Below are 17936 nucleotides of genomic sequence, written 5' to 3'. Positions count from 1 at the left end.
GATGAAGCAGCCCTGCTTTCAGGGGAAGAAGGAAAGTGATGCAGGAGAGACATCTACCCACAGTCAAGGCAACTCTCCTAAGAGGAGGTGACCCTGGTAGACAAGTCCTCCGTCCTCCAGGTTGGGGCGGTTGTGCGAAGGACTGACCTAGAGGCAGCAAGTGGCTGGGGAGAGAGCAAGACTGACCTGCGTGCGGTAGACAATGGAGCTGAAGAGCGGCGACACCCAGCTGGAGTGGTGCGCCTCGTCGTAGTTGTTGGCGTACTTCACCTCGAGCGGCGACTGGCCGGGGTACACGTGCCGCAGCGGCGTCGGGGAGCGCACGTGCCGAGTCCGCGGCTCCGCCTCCAGCAGCGCCCTCTCCACCTGCGGGACAGGGCAGCCAACCGAAACAAGAATTAACTGATGAAATTGTCAATAATATCTTTCAGAAAATTACTAAGTGGTTCCTTGTAAACGGACTCTCACTGAATTTTGATAAGACACAGTACATACAGTTCCGTACAGTAAATGGTATGACGCCATTAATAAATATAGACCTTAATCAGAAGCATATAGCTAAGGTAGAATATTCATAATTTTTAGGTGTGTCCATGGATGAGAAATTAAATTGGAAGAAACACATTGATGATCTGCTGAAACGTTTGAGTTCAGCTACTTATGCAATAAGGGTCATTGCAAAGTTTGGTGATAAACATCTTAGCAAATTAGCTTACTACGCCTATTTTCACTCATTGCTTGCATATGGCATCATATTTTGGGGTAATTCATCACTGAGGAATAAAGTATTTATTGCACAAAAGCGTCTAATCAGAAAAATTGCTGGAGTCCACCCAAGATCATCCTGCAGACATTTATTTAAGGATATAGGGATATTCACAGTAGCTTCTCAGTATATATACTCTCTTATGAAATTTGTTATTAACAACCAAACCCAATTCAAAAGTAATAGCAGTGTGCATAACTACAATACTAGGAGAAAGGATGATCTTCACTATTCAAGATTAAATCTAACTTTGGCACAGAAAGGGGTGAATTATACTGCCACTAAAGTCTTTGGTCACTTACCAAATAGTATCAAAAGTCTGACAGATAACCAACAAGTATTTAAGAAGAAATTAAAAGAATTTCTGAATGACAACTCCTTCTACTCCATAGAGGAATTTTTAGATATAAATCAATAAAAAAAGAAAAAAAAACAAAAAATTATTAAAAAAGTTGTTACATTAACTTAATTATGTTGTTAAATTAACTTTATTATGTCACGTATTGTAAAATTTGGCTCGTTCCACATCATTACGAAATATCGTATTCATGATCCATGGAACTAGTATTAATCTAATCTAATCTAAACACAATCTGTGGCAGAAATCAAAGAAAAATCACAACAATTGTGAGAACCAAAATATTACCTGTCGGACGTCACATGACACATTGTAATCACACTGAAAGAAAGAAACCCCGACACCAAAAAATGATTAATGTGGAGTAATGAAATTTCGGGAATACATTTGTGTGGGTAAAATATTTATGTGAGAAACATTGCAAGTTCACAACGTAATCTAAGTGCGAGATAAGCCATTGCAAATGTGAAATGCTGGTACGAGGCGTGTTATTTAATTAAGTACCGTTTTGAAATTAAAAAAAGACGTGCTAAGATATGGACAGCGTCTTGAAAGGAGGATATAAGATGAACATCAACAAAAGCAAAACAAGGATAATGGAATGTAGTCGAATGAAGTCGGGTGATGCTGAGGGAATTAGATTAGGAAATGAGACACTTAAAGCAGTAAAGGAGTTTTGCTATTTGGGGAGCAAAATAACTGATGATGGTAGAAGTAGAGAGGATATAAAATGTAAACTGGCAATGGCAAGGAAAGCGTTTCTGAAGAAGAGAAATTTGTTAACATCGAGTATAGATTTAAGTGTCAGGAAGTCATTTCTGAAAGTATTTGTATGGAGTGTAGCCATGTATGGAAGTGAAACATGGACGGTAAATAGTCTGGACAAGAAGAGAATAGAAGCTTTCGAAATGTGGTGCTACAGAAGAATGCTGAAGATTAGATGGGTAGATCACATAGCTAATGAGGAGGTATTGAATAGAATTGGGGAGAAGAGGAGTTTGTGACACAACTTGACAAGAAGAAGGGACCGGTTGGTAGGACATGTTCTGAGGCATCAAGGGATCATAAATTTAGCATTGGAGGGCAGTGTGGAGGGTAAAAATTATAGAGGGAGACCAAGAGATGAATACACTAAGCAGATTCAGAAGGACGTAGGTTGCAGTAAGTACTGGGAGATGAAGAAGCTTGCACAGGATAGAGTAGCATGGAGAGCTGCATCAAACCAGTCTCAGGACTGAAGACCACAACAACAAGAAGATATCTCAATAATTTTATTTTTACATGAAAGCCTGTACCTTAATCTTCTTTTCTACATAATTTCCGTCAATATTGAGGCACTTGGCATAACCTTGTGCCAGTTTTTGAATACCCTCCTCATAGAAGTCTGCTGCCTGACTTGTTAACTACTGCATCACCACTGTTTTGATTTTGTCATCGTCTTGAAGACGCTGATCGCCCAGGTGTTTCTTCAAGTGCAGGGCGCAAGATCGGACTGTACGGAGGATGATCTAGAGTTTCCCATCGAAAAGATGTGATGAGATCTTTGGTCTGATTCGCCACATGCGGACGGGCATTGTCTTGCAGCAAAACGATGTCCTTGCTGAACTTCCATGGACTGTTGCCTTGATTCTGGTGTGACGTAGGCCACCCACGTTTCATCGCCCGTAGCAATTTGGCTTAAGAAATCATCACCGTCGTTGTGGTACCGCCGAAGGAAAATCAATGCACTGTCTAAACGTTTGGTTTTGTGCACATCCGTCAACATTTTCGGTACCCAACGTGAGCACAATTTTCGGTAATTCAAGTGCTCGGTCACAATGCCATACAAAACACTACGAGAAACATTTGGAAAGTCATCCCGCAAGGAGGAAATCGTAAGCGTCTGTTTTCTCTCACTTCCTGCACCAAACTTTCATTAACGACCCAAGGACGCCCACTCCGTTGTTCATCATCCACATTTATGCGGCCATCTTTTAATGCTCTAACCCACTTTCTTACCATTCCATCATTCATAATGTTTTCTCGGTAAACTGCACAGATCTCACGATCAATATCGATCGCTCTTAGGCCTTTAGCACTAAGAAATCTTATAACAGCCCGTACTTCACAGTCGGCGGGACTCACGATTATCGGAGGCATCTTAAATACTCAGTACACAACGTAAACAAGGAAGAATCAGACTGTAATGGCGTCAGTGCGTAGATTAAGGTACAGGATTTCATGTAAAAATAAAATTATTGAGATATCTTAGCACGTTGTTTTTTAATTTCAAAACGGCACTTACTTAAAAAACACGCCTCGTACGTTAATAACCGGTGTAGCCGCCAGAACGTTGAATGCATTGTGTTGTACAGGTGACGAATGTCAGTTTCTGTGATAAAGTTCCATGTCTGTTGCAACTGGTCGGTCAATACTGAGACTATTAACGCTGGTTGTGGGTGACGCTGGAGTTGTAACTCCAGAAGAAGGTCCAGTGTGTCTAGCATGCAAACAGGTTGATTGCAGGTCCTCAACTGACCTCCTAACCAACACAAGGTTGTTACTGGTACCGAGATGGAACCAGCTTTCATCAGAAAACGCAACAGACCTCCGCACTAACCCTAATGAGCTCTTGCTTGACACCACTGAAGCCGTAAGTGGGGTCTTTTTCGGAGTTCTACTCGAAGTAACCGATTTGTAACAGTTGTGTCACTCAATTCGTTGTGTCACTCTGGAGCCTACTACTGCTCCAGTTTCTGGTGCAGATGCAGTACGATGCGCCTCTCAGTAGTGCCACGTGGGCGTCCAGAGCCAGTCTCCTTGCGACCGTACATTGTCGTGACCACTGCTGCTTGCAGTCATGTACAGTGGCTACATTTCTACCAAGTCTTTTTCCAATATCACAGAAGGAACAAAAAACTTCTCGTAGCTCTTTTAGACGGCTTCGTTCAAACTCAGTGAGTTGTTGATAATGGCGTCTTTACAATTATACAGGCACCCGACAGAAAGGTCTTTAACGCCCGTACTGAAGTCTGGAGAGGCGAATGTGGTTGAGTTGAGAAAAAGTGTTTAAAATTATAGAATGGATTCATAAAACAATTCCTATAAATTCTCTTGTGAAACACACACAAATACCTGGAAAGACGTTTGTTGTTAGACGCCTTTCATACCATGTACAAGTGCGCGCCGATAGGCACTTGTCTGTCTCAAATATCTGTAATCCTTTATCTGTCTGCAGGGATGGTACATCTTTGGACGGTAACTAAAAGTTGTATGTTAGCAAATCGTCCTAGCTTTGACGGGATTCAACAAGTAGGGAAGCTTGGCGCCAGAACCGGTCGGCGAGACCTAGTGGCAGGCAGACTGACAAGGGGAAGGCCTCAGACACGGCCAACCGATTCGGCTCAAATTTGGCAAGTCGCTTGTGTACAACATAAATCGAAGGAGTCTAAGATATTTTGGATCAACACCCACTCGTTTTTGAGAAAATCACCCCTAAAGGTTATGAAGAGGAATCAACTCAAAACTGGCGGGGTCGATAGATAATTATAAGTAGAGCATTTTACATCATCAGGTATGGGGTCCCAAAACGCATTCTTTTCCAGAAATTGTGGTAAGAACTTTTACAACTGCCGCTTCTGTACCGACATGCAAAACGTTTTTCGCCGGCAGCGCCGATAGCGCAATGGCCAAGGTAACTGGCTCGGAATGGGAGAACCCGGGTGCGAATCTCGAAGAAACATAGCGGATGTTATTCTTTTCGTTTGTATTTTTCCATATCTGAATTGATAGGGATAGGAGGGTTAATAAGGTAAGTAAATCAATAAGGAATGATAATAATAAGGTAGGCAAACTAATTTCCCAAACGCCGTGAGTTAGTAAAGTATTAAACTTTTAAGCCTTGTCGCATGAAAACAACTCCGAGTAAGAGTGCTGCGAATTCCTCACAAGGGATCACAGATAGCCAACCGCGCGACGCTTGTTTACAGCGAGGCACGGGACAGAATGCACGCGCGGAGAGTTAAGTTGTCCCGGTTGCCTCCTCGTCATATCATAGTGATGAACCTAGAAGAGTGAAGGTTTCCAGCACGAGCCTTATAGAAGTCAATCGGAAAGAGTTGTTTTCCGTCATTAGGCTGCCGCGAACCTCGCGGATACATGTAATGATTTTTCCATCGTTAATGCGCCGAATGAAATACGTTTCGTGAATGAATACAGTGTCCTTCCGTAAGTAACATATGACGAGTACTGTATGTAGTTTGTAGTAATTAGCTCGTCTGTTTATGCTGTAGCAACTAGTTATTGTTTGTTGTGTCATATCTTTCCAGATTCGAACCCGGGTTCTTCGAGTCCCAGCCAGGTACCTTGGCCGATGCGCCATCGGCCCTGTCGCCGAATAGCGTTTACCACGTGGGTACAGAAGTGGCAGTTATATAAGTTTCTTTCCTCGATTTCTGGAAAAGTTTGCGTTTGCGGACCCCATACCTGATGATATAAAATGCTCTACTTACAATTATCTATCGATCCCTCCAATTTTGAGTCAATTGTTCTTCACAACCTTTAGGGGTGATTTTCTCAAAAACGCGGGGGTGTTGACCCAAAATAACTTAGATTACTTCGTTTTAGGTTGTACACAAGCGACCTGCCAAATTTGAGCCGAATCTGTTGGCCGTGTCTGAGGCCTTTCCCTTGTGAGACACACTTTTGCCTTCCTCGGCTTTCCGTGATGTCAACGCGCCTATTTTACCTCGCAGAGTTGATGCTTGTCTTCTCATAGTGAATTGCGCATTCTGAACCGACTTCGTTCTTAATTATACCGGGATGGTTGCTGGTTAACACACCTGGGTTGCAGTTATACGACAGTACGTCACGTGGTTTTCAGGTTATATAGTGTTAGATTTATTTTTGCGATACGTAGTAAAGTAGGAAATGTAAAGTCTTCGTTCACACACTCAACTTTTCACGACACATGGGATCAATAGCCAGTTATATATCAATCATATAAGGTTTGAAGTTGTTTGGCTCCACTTATCAAATAATACTTCATGCTATTATCGTCTAATTTTCTTTTGTCTGTGGTATCTGTATGGCAATACAAAGACACTATTGAACTGGATTGAAATACGAAATATGATATACTCTATTGACTTATTTAACATTGCATTAAGTGTGAACATGATAGTGATTCCAACAGAGGTAAAAAGCCAGTCGTCAACTCCACAAGGAAACCTTTATTTGCTTCGCTTTACCTGTTTCGACAGTTTAAACTGTAATCTTCAGAAGTGAAATAGCCTCAAATTATTGGCATGCCAACGTCAAAATAGGAATCGGACGATTGTGTCCTAAAAAGGATTGGCAAAAATACATACGTAAAGTAAGTATGTTAAAAATAAAAATCCAAAGATTGAACAACGGAAGTAAAACAGATTTGTTGAAATAGATGTAAAATAGTTAAGCTTAAGAACCGCGACATACCTTTGCTACAGAGTCAATAAAACAGAGTTACATCCCTAAAAGTATGTGATACGTGAGATGAGCGGCAAACAATTAAATGTCAATTTTCGCATCGTATATAGTACGTGCAAGATACTAAACAGTTCAACGTATCGCCGCTGTTCCGGTGGCCTATGGCGTCTCCATAAAGTTCGTAATAAAATTTGAACAGTTCCTTCATTTATTCCTTTCCATAGTAATAATGATATATTTATAGATCTGTTTGCTTAGCGCTTGGTCCATTGTTTATTATCTTTTGTTAATCCTTTTTTGTATGGTTTCATAAGATTTAAGGCATACTTCGCTTCAACAGTCGCAGAATTTAATACAGGTTGTATGTACACTAGCGCTCACACTTTGTATATATTCGGGAGGACGACGGTTCAATCCCGCGTCCGGCCATCCTGATTTAGGTTTTCCGTGATTTCCCTAAATCACTCCAGGCAAATGCCGGGATAGTTCCTCTGAAAGGGCACGGCCGACTTCCTTCCCTAATTCGATGACACCGATGACCACGCTGTCTGATCTCCTTCCCCATACAACCAACCAACCAACTTTGTATATAGGCGTGTTCAATGCCCTTCATGTCGTCAATTTGGTGGTTGACTTTTCTGACATATACTATGTACGATGTGAAATTTGACATTTAATTACTTGTCACTCATCGCACGTATCATAATTTTAAGAGGTGATCCTCAGTTTGATTATTCCCTCTTCCCCGACGTCATCGAACATCCGGATACCTCCACTCCTCCCCTTGCTCCTAGCTTCCAGGACTTGGGCCACAAACCACCATCAGGGCTCTGTCCTCTCCACTCTCCTCCACCTCCTGTACACGGCAGATATTTTCCAACCCCACCCCCCTCCCTCCACCGGTTCACCTCCTGCAGTATGCCGATGACACCGCCTTCTTTGTCCTCGCTCATACCCTTCAACAGTCCCAACGCCTTCTCCAGAATCACCTTGACCTTTTTGCCACATGGTGTGACCGGTGGCTGTCCAAAATCAATCCTTCTAAGACCCAGGCAATCATTGTAGGTCGTACCACTCGCTCCTTCTGGCTCCTTGACTTTTCCCTTACCACAAGCGCTTACTGTGGTGTCACCGCCAGACACCACACTTGCTAGGTGGTAGCCTTTAAATCGGCCGCGGTCCGTTAGTATACGTCGGACCCGCGTGTCGTCACTATCAGTGATTGCAGACCGAGCGCCGCCACGTGGCAGGTCTAGAGACACTTCCTAGCACTCGCCCCAGTTGTACAGCCGACTTTGATAGCGATGGTTCACTGACAAATTACGCTCTCATTTGCCGAGACGATAGTTAGCATAGCTTTCAGCTACGTCATTTCCTACGACCTAGCAAGGCGCCATTACCAGTTACTGTTGATGCTGTAAAACATGTACCGTCAAGAGCGATGTTCACCAATTATGGATTAAAGTTAAGTATTCCAGAAGATACGTACGTTTTTTGCTGGTCTCAATACCTTGTCCTGTTCCAGACCTCATGCCAGCCTGCGTGAGCTTAAACGCGTGCCTTTCGGCTTCCTCATAGTGGGTTGGCTGTCTTGCCAATCCACAACACTTACCTACCTTGGACTCACCATTGACCGTCACCTCACCTGGATCCCTCATCTCCGCTCTATCCAATCCAAAGCTCACAACTGCCTTCATCTCCTTAAACTCCTCTCTGCTGGACATGGGGGTTGAACCCCTCTACTACCCTTCACATCTACAAATCCTTAATCTGTCCCATCCTAGGTTGTGCGATTCCTGCCTGGATATCCGCCTCCTCCCCCAAATTCCATCAGTTCCTCCAGATCCTCAAGCACCATGCACTCCGCCTCACCTTCCGTATATGCCTCCCATCCCCCATGCGGATCCTCTAGGCCCTGATTCCTTTCCCCCATCTGCTCCTTTTCCTTGAACATGTCTGTGTCCTCTACACTTCCTCACAACTTGATCCCCCTCATCCCCTGGTTGCTCCTCTCCCCTGCCTGCAGTCACGCCTTCACCGTTGTGTCCCCCCTACACTCCACCTCTACATCATTCATCTCCTTTCATCTCCTTTCCCAAGGTAGCTTCCATCAACTCCCCCTCCCAGATGGTGCCCTCTCTCCCTCCATTTATCTCTCCTATCAACTATGATACTCACCTCCCCTCCCTCCCCTGTCCTTTTCCCGGGCTCCTTCTCCCCCTCCTTCCATCCTGTTTTTTCTCCACCTATCCACTCCTTGACTCCATTCTCTCCCCCGGAGTCCTTTCGCTTCCCCTTCTTTCCCTTCCACTGTCTGACCCACTCCTTTCTCGCGTCCGCCCTGCTCCCCCCTTTTTCTGTACGCTCTTCCTCCATCGACTCTCCCCCTTTTTCCTCCGTCATCTGTCCGTGTCTTCCCCCCCCCCCTCCACCCCATATGCATATGCCTTTGTACTCTATAGTGAAGTGTTCTCCATGAGTGTTCAATGTTGTGATCCCTTTTTCAGAGTGTTGCGAACAGAAACCAGACTGTCGCCGTGTTTTTTAATTGTGCCTGTCTCTTTCCTAAGTGTTTTTATTCAGTATCACTGACCTCTTTGTTTTTTTATGATTTCTTCACAACTTTTTCGCCGTGTACCAGTTTCAAACATCCACCGTTTTATCACCTCTTTTTATTGTTATATCTCCTCATTATGTTTTTTAACTTTATCTGTGGGCTGCAGAGCGGCGTATTACGCCAGCAGCAAATACAATAAAGAAAAAAAATAAGCTGCGCTAAAGGAGAGACAAAAGTTTTCAGCTATACAGGTAAGTTTGTGACATAGTTGAACTCTGAGGTACAAGCCACCGAAGACAGAGACACTGAGATGATTTCTGCTACCATGCAAGCTCAGTTCTTTAAAACTTACTGGGTGTTGTAGTAGCGTACAGACAGCAAAAACATTACCGTAGCACGATTTGCATCTGTACATGTATAGTTGGTGGATTACGTCTATAGTAAGGATTATAGTTTCACTTTTGTGTTAGTTAACATTTGTTCGGCTACCCTTTAATTATTCCGTTGCGCTTTGCGTAAGTTCTCGCCGCTACGAAACTTAAAGTTAATCTGATTTTGTTTTCTCACTTGTGGGTCAAATTTTATATACATGGGCAACGTTTCAGAGCATATAAACCGAGATTAATAGTCTTTTATCAAGTCACAGGTTAACGTAAACAGTAATTATTACAAGTGTTAGTTTTTAAATGGTGGACGAAGGGAAAGGGAGGACATATAGAATGGCATAATCGTCACATGTGGATGCATTATCACTAAACAAAAAAGGATGCCCCAGCTAGTCCGCAGCACACTAAAACCTCCACCTTAACAGTTTATGATGGAATATAGACAATTCAGAAAATTTTGAAACACGTTCCACACTCAACTCCTCATATGTTAAAATAGATTGTTTACTGCTGCTTTAAGTCAGAGGACTAAGACTTATACGGTGACTTGTCAGTACCATTTCATTCCAGCTCTTTGACCAGATGGAGTATCGCCACGCCCGAACAGTTGGTTTCACAGACAGCAGCTTATTTTCCGACTTTTCCAGCCACTCTATCTCTGAATGGCCTAGATTTTCTGGCTCAACAGCGAGAAAATGTTTCTGCAGTGTGTTTCTGGAAATATTCCCTGACTGTAGTGTCAGCAGCCTCATTTCCACGGATATCGGTGTGGTCTGGTAGCCAGCAGAATACCACCTATTTTCCTCGGCCACGGAGACGCATCGTCAACGGCCTTGCCGCTGCAGCGGTTTCCGTCAGATCACCGAAGTTAAGCGCTGTCGGGTTGGGCTAGCACTTGGGTGGGTGACCATCCGGTCTGCCGAACGCTGTTGGCACGCGGGTGCACTCTGCCCTTGTGACGCAAACTGAGAAGTAGCGGCTCCGGTCTCGTAAACTGACATACGGCCGGGAGAGCGGTGTGCTGACCACGTGCCCCTCCATATCGTCATCCAGTGACGCCTGTGGGCTGAGGATGACACGCCGGCCGGTCGGTACCGTTGGGCCTTCCAAGACCTGTTCGGACGCAGTTAAGTTTAGTTCAGTATGTAGACGTATCGGGAGTCCTGAATCAGCTGGAATATTAAATCCGGTGGGTACGTCTGTGAAGTCGCCTGCAGGGCTCCGAGGAGATCGGTACAGATAAGAAACTTCTTCCTTGGGTCACGGTTCATCTGCTCTAGAGTTGTTAGAATCACCCACAGTTCAGCACTATATAGACCGTAAGCGAACACTGACAATATCTTTCAGGCTGTAATGGTAAGTAGAGACTATCTCATCAAGTTGACAAAAGCTAAATAAATCTTGCACAAGGACGCAAAGGTTATAATAAACGTAGCTTAAACAACGACTGTTAAATTTTTTCTAAATGATGGAGTACAAGAACAGTGCCGACTATAAACTACTCCTTCTAATATCTGTGTTAATGGTATTGCCTCAAACTGGAAACAACGTATACACAAAGGTTTCCAAAAACAGTACTCCAGATTTTTTACTTGATGTAGACGATGTCTTAAGGCTGTAAGACATAGATGACATACAAGAGCACTACACCACATGGGTTATCTTTGTAAATAATCAGACGTTGAGACCTCTAGGATTGAAGTGATGGACTTTTTGTGAAAATATCTGGTAAGAAACTAGTATCATTGTGGAGTACATCATTTTGTAAAACGTTTTCTTCTTCGGTTGTTTGACAGATTGCCCTAGACCTATGCAGATCTAGACGTAAATATGATTATGTCAGGAAATGCGTGGGCCCCCATCCATCACGAATCAGAAAACAAGTCTCGACGAGTAAAATTTTATATAACTATGTTTCTTATAGTAGTTCATGGGAGGAATGGTGGGTACGTACAAAAAGAGCTGTGGGTAAAACACAAAGAGTACAAAGAAATGTTCTGAGAAGAATAAGAGGTTACTTGATAGCAGGCAGAATTTTAACGATACAGTGCGATAGGAGCCGGTAGTAGAACCGGTTTCCCTGTAGAATAATTAATTACCCTAATATCTGATGTGAAGAAGAACGCATGAGTGCCACACAGGATATCACAAATTAGCATAAGCTTACAAATAGCATGCAATATCCGTAATAATTAAGGTCCCGCATTGTGGCTGGCGGTCGGTAATTGGATGCGGAGTTAGGCTTCTCAGCTAATTCAACACTCAAATTGAATTTCCGTACATGATTAACAGCTCACTCCCTGAGCTGTTAATATTAAAAATCCGAGCGAAGCCTCGTAGCTTGCAGCACTTTTCAGAGGAAGCCCCCGCGCGACAGCACTGCCGCTTTTCTGATGGTGGCCGCCCTTCTGCACGATCGAACGCTGCCTCCGGCTAGCTTCTGTCGATTGCTACGCCACATAAATACACCGACGATTAAAAAAATCATAGCACCATTATTAATGTAGAGTAATGAGATTTCTGGAATAAATTTCTCTAGGTAACATACACTCCTGGAAATGGAAAAAAGAACACATTGACACCGGTGTGTCAGACACACCATACTTGCTCCGGACACTGCGAGAGGGCTGTACAAGCAATGATCACACGCACGGCACAGCGGACACACCAGGAACCGCGGTGTTGGCCGTCGAATGGCGCTAGCTGCGCAGCATTTGTGCACCGCCACCGTCAGTGTCAGCCAGTTTGCCGTGACATACGGAGCTCAATCGCAGTCTTTAACACTGGTAGCATGCCGCGACAGCGTGGACGTGAACCGTATGTGCAGTTGACGGACTTTGAGCGAGGGCGTATAGTGGGCATGCGGGAGGCCGGGTGGACGTACCGCCGAATTGCTCAACACGTGGGGCGTGAGGTCTCCACAGTACATCGATGTTGTCGCCACGGCGGAAGGTGCACGTGCCTGTCTACCTGGGACCGGACCGCAGCGACGCACGGATGCACGCCAAGACCGTAGGAGCCTACGCAGTGCCGTAGGGGACCGCACCGCCACTTCCCAGCAAATTAGGGACACTGTTGCTCCTGGGGTATCGGCGAGGACCATTCGCAACCGTCTTCATGAAGCTGGGCTACGGTCCCGCACACCGTTAGGCCGTCTTCCGCTCACGCCCCAACATCGTGCAGCCCGCCTCCAGTGGTGTCGCGACAGGCGTGAATGGAGGGACGAATGGAGACGTGTCGTCTTCAGCGATGAGAGTCGCTTCTGCCTTGGTGCCAATGATGGTCGTATGCGTGTTTGGCGCCGTGCAGGTGAGCGCCACAATCAGGACTGCATACGACCGAGGCACACTGGGCCAACACCCGGCATCATGGTGTGGGGAGCGATCTCTTACACTGGCCGTACACCACTGGTGATCGTCGAGGGGACACTGAATAGTGCACGGTACATCCAAACCGTCATCGAACCCATCTTTCTACCATTCCTAGACCGGCAAGGGAACTTGCTGTTCCAACAGGACAATGCACGTCCGCATGTATCCCGTGCCACCCAACGTGCTCTAGAAGGTGTAAGTCAACTACCCTGGCCAGCAAGATCTCCGGATCTGTCCCCCATTGAGCGTGTTTGGGACTGGATGAAGCGTCGTCTCACGCGGTCTGCACGTCCAGCACGAACGCTGGTCCAACTGAGGCGCCAGGTGGAAATGGCATGGCAAGCCGTTCCACAGGACTACATCCAGCATCTCTACGATCGTCTCCATGGGAGAATAGCAGCCTGCATTGCTGCGAAAGGTGGATATACACTGTACTAGTGCCGACATTGTGCATGCTCTGTTGCCTGTGTCTATGTGCCTGTGGTTCTGTCAGTGTGATCATGTGATGTATCTGACCCCAGGAATGTGTCAATAAAGTTTCCCCTTCCTGGGACAATGAATTCACGGTGTTCTTATTTCAAATTCCAGGAGTGTATTTAAGTGACCAACATCACAAGATCACAGGTCTATGTACACACGAGGTAAGTCACTGCTAATGAATTGACAATCGCTGTAACCACCAGAATGTTCAATGCAAGTATGCAAGAGTGCATGCATTGCGTTGTAAGGGTGCCGGATGTGAGTCTGTGGGCTCGAGTTTCATACCTGTTGCATTATAATTATCCGGGCTGTTATGCCGTGGTCGGTTGATGAATGCTGTGGTGATTCCCAACGTTTCGTCTCCGACTGCGGGAGACATCTTCAAGGGGGTCCGTAGCAGTCAGTAGCGAGCCTGTGTGTGTGTTGGATCTTCCATCAAGCTACGGACCCCCTTGAAGATGTCTCCCGCAGTCGGAGACGAAACGTTGGGAATCACCACAGCATTCATCAACCGACCACGGCATAACAGCCCGGATAATTATAATGGACATGATATTTCCGGCCGTGAAAGTTTACATTTTAGTATCATACCTGTTGCAGTCCGTCGGTCAATACAGTGACGGTTAATGCTGTTCGTGGATAACGCTGGAGCTGTCGTCCGATGATGTCCCATATATGCTCAATTGGAGACAGATGTAGTGCTCAAACAGGCCAAGGGAACATGTTGTCGCTATGTAGAACACGTTTGGTCACAACAGGGGGCGAGAGTTATCTTGTTAGAAAACGCTGTTCACTAATGGCAGTACAACAGGTCGAATCACCAGACTGACGTAGAAATTTGCAGTCAGAATGCGCGGGGTAACCACGAGAGTGCTGCTGCTCTCATATGAAATTGCACCCCAGACGATAACTCCAGGTGTAGGTCCAGTATGTCTGGAACGCAGACAAGTTGGTTGCTGGCCCTCAGTTGGCCCCCTTCTAACAAACACATCGCAGTCACTGGCATCGAGACAGAGCCAGCTTTCATCAGAAAGCACAACTAATCTCCACTCTGCCCTCCATTGAGCTCTCGCTTGATACCACTGATGTTACGGCGGTGATGGGGTCAGTGGAATGCACGCTGCAGGGTGTTTGGCTCGGTGCTGTACTTGAATTAACCGATTTGTAGACGTTCGTTTTGTTACAGTGGTGCCAACTGCTGCTCTGGTTGCTGGTTCAGACGCAGTACGATGCGCCAGAGCTATAGGCCGAACACGCTAGTCTGCCCTCTCGGTAGGGCAACATCGCCACCCGGAGCCCAGTATTCTTGCGAACGTACATTCTCGTGACCACCGCTGCCAACAGTCATGTATAGTCCTACACTGCTGCTAAATCTTTCTGCTGTGCAGCAGAAGGAACATCCAGCTTCTCGTAGCCCTACTACACGACCTCATTTAAACTCATTGAGGTGCTAATAATGGCGTCTTTGTCGCCTTAAAGGCATTTTGGCTAGCACCAAATCACCACGGCCCGTACTCTGTGGTTCAGCGTCCTAAGCACGTCACTGTTGTGAAGAATCCTAACGGGTAGTGACCAGTCAGTATAAGGTTCGTGTGTAGGTTTACGGTGTACAGCATAACCCAGTGTACAATCTTCTTTCCTCCGTACCAACACGTCCAGGAACGATAGTTGGGCGTTTTACTTTCATCTCCATCGATGTGCGAATGAAGTGAATTCAGATGGTGCAGATATACATCCAGTGAAGCAGTGCTGTAGGGGCAGATTACAGTGTTATCCACACATCGCCAAACGCACGTAGGTTTTTAACTCCGCCGACTTTCACAAAAAGTGTAGCTACAATAGTTGACAAGAAACTGCCCATTGTGACACCGCCATTCTTTTGAAAGTATTAGTCACTGAATCAAATATAGCTTGAGGTGAGCACGTGCTTCTCGCCAATGAGCAACAGTGATTCGTGCATTGCCACTCGACTAGAAAGTGGGACCACGTCAAAATTCACGAGAATATCTGATGGCGAAAGTCGTAAGTCCTTGAGCCGACGAACGAAATCGTCTGACTTGCGGAGTTGGTGCTCAAATTTTCCTACCAAATGGCTCAATTGCGCTGTCAGATGCTTTGACAAACTGTATTTTGGTACCTCAATATACCTAACAATTTGTCCAAGTGGCACACTATCGTTACGAATCTTAGGTAGTCCGTAATATATTTAGTATATATCTGAACACCTACATTCCCTACACTCAAACATCAACTTTATGATGGGGATGGACGTTTTGGTACGTTAGAAAGAGGACGTCACTCTGGATCACGCCGTGCACCATAAACCTAAACACGGAACATATAGGCCACCAGCTGTCACCATCCTTCACAACGTAGCCCCCTGCTTAGGACGCTGGAGTTCAGAGTGCGAGACATACCGCATTCAGACAGCTTATCCGATGAGCTACGCCACTTCCTGACCATCTTCTTGCAGAATTAATATTCCGAACGGGAGATTAGTCGTACATTATACCCGACGTGTGATATAGACAAAGTGAGAAGTTGGAAGAAAGTGAAGCAGGAAGAGGTATGGACGTCTTGCCATACGTCGGCAACGTTCCTTCGAAAATAGGAAGATTGCCGAATAAAGATAAAGTTAAAAGTTTCTTCCGTCCGCTAACGAAATTCAGAACTCTTCTTTCAGTGAAAGACAATCTTCATTTGAGAAGACCTGCTGTCTATAAGACTCCTTGTAGCTGTGGGACGTCATACATTCTACAAACGTGTTGTACTATGGAAGGCAATGCGCCGAATATTGATGACACACGTGTTTGCACCAGTCAGAGAAATCTGCAGTGGCCGAGCATTGTCTCGTACGGGCACAATATGGACTACAAAAATAATGAAATTGTCTCGTCGATTTCTTCGTAATGAGACAGTGCTATTAAAAAAGCGGTGGAAATACGTAGCTCCACAAATCTGCTGCACAGAGACGCAGGATACCAACTTATTACAGAATGGGATCCAGTGCTGGCCATTTTAAAATCACAGCGATCACAAAGGGAAAATAAGTGGAATGGCACTATGATGTCAGCATAGACATTTGGGTGACAACAGGGAGGATTTCTGCTGCCGATAAAGAAGTCTTCGCCACTGACCACCGAATTCGACGCCTGCATGCCTGGGCATTTTCTGCTTACACTGGCATAAATAGCAGCATACGAATTTTTGTGTCACTTTCTGAATAATAAACTTTATTTGTTTACCTTTCAACAATTGCAGTTGTACATTATTCAGATTTGTTACGACTGCGACGAACCTAACGCTATTTTGTATCTGATTAGTAGATCAGAGACAACTTTGGTTTTTTTTCTTTCAATTTAAAGCGACAATTACTGGAGAAGTATAGTCGTCTCCATATACAACGAAGTCATTTCTTTTATTGTCGCGAAAGCCAACTGGATCAGCAGTTAAAAGAGAATCAACAAGTATTTAGAAAACAACGATGCTGTATGGAACAAATTTTGAATATAAAATTTATAATCAGCTGTAGATGATTGAGAGTCACAAGCATTTATATATCACTTTTAGACTTAAAAAAAGCATATGATTCGACTGACAGGGAAAAATTATTCAGCATCTTAAAAGATCTGGAGCAGACAAAAAATCAGTGGCAAACATAAAAAAATACATTAAGAAATGCAATATGTAAAATTAAATTTTTAGGTGAAACCTCCAATTTCTTGAGATCAAAACTGGTGTAACGTGTGGAGATGGATTCTTCCCATCGCTGTTCAATTGCTTACTAGAAAAGGTTATCAGGAAATTGAAGGAGAGAATAGAAGAAGAAGGAATTTAAAAATTCATGATTAAGAGAAAAGAAAATAATCTGAGAACTGGTTACTTTTTGCAGAAAATCTTGCCATGTTAGCTGAATTTACAGAAGATGTAAAAATACAGATAAAATCCCAGAAAAGACAGCTTCGAAAGCAGGACTATGTATATCTTTTTGGAAAAAAAGTGTATACGACAGACGTGAAGGTGTGAAGGAGGCACCTTAATTCATGAATGTGGAAAAAAATTTGGAAATTTGTGGTAAGGTCTTATGGGACCAAACTGCTGAGGTCATCGGGCCCTAAGCTTACACATTACCTAATCTAACTTACGCTAAGGACGACACACACACACACACACAGCCATGACCGAGGGAGGACTCTAACCTTCGACGGGGGGAGCCGCGCGGGCAGTGACAAGACGCCCAAGGCGCCATGAATGCGGATTACGGAAGAATAAAAATGGGTACAAAATTTAACTACCTAGGTGAAATAATATAATCAAATGCTTTGGACAAAGAAGCTAATTAGAAAAGTCACAGAACACTGAAGTGACTTTCAGAGTAAACAAAAGACCCTGTATATCAAAAAATCTTCATCCATCGCAAAACACCAGCTCTTCAATACTGTCATTGCCTTTATGCTTCGGAAAGTATTTCGATAAATACAAGCAAAATATTAGTTGAGCTATCAAAGAAGGAAACGAAAATAATCAGGAAAATCTTGGGCCAAAAATATCACAATGAAAAATGGAAATTAAA

The 17936-nt window shown here is 44.5% G+C and overlaps 1 protein-coding gene across 1 annotated transcript in view; it reads right to left on the bottom strand.

The window, feature by feature from the left end:
* The window catches only part of LOC126188556 (major facilitator superfamily domain-containing protein 6), a 375350-nt gene that overhangs the window by 118422 nt on the left and 238992 nt on the right, over positions 1 to 17936 (bottom strand). Inside the window, exon 3 of the mRNA XM_049930156.1 lies at positions 187 to 366. Within this exon, the coding sequence (XP_049786113.1) occupies positions 187 to 366 (180 nt within the window). The remainder of the gene's footprint in view (positions 1 to 186; positions 367 to 17936) is intronic.

The sequence above is a fragment of the Schistocerca cancellata genome, chromosome 5 (assembly GCF_023864275.1).
Source record: "Schistocerca cancellata isolate TAMUIC-IGC-003103 chromosome 5, iqSchCanc2.1, whole genome shotgun sequence".
NCBI classification, from domain to species: domain Eukaryota; kingdom Metazoa; phylum Arthropoda; class Insecta; order Orthoptera; family Acrididae; genus Schistocerca; species Schistocerca cancellata.
The sequence above is the reverse complement of the archived record's forward strand: the minus strand, read 5'-3'. Positions and strand labels throughout refer to the sequence as shown.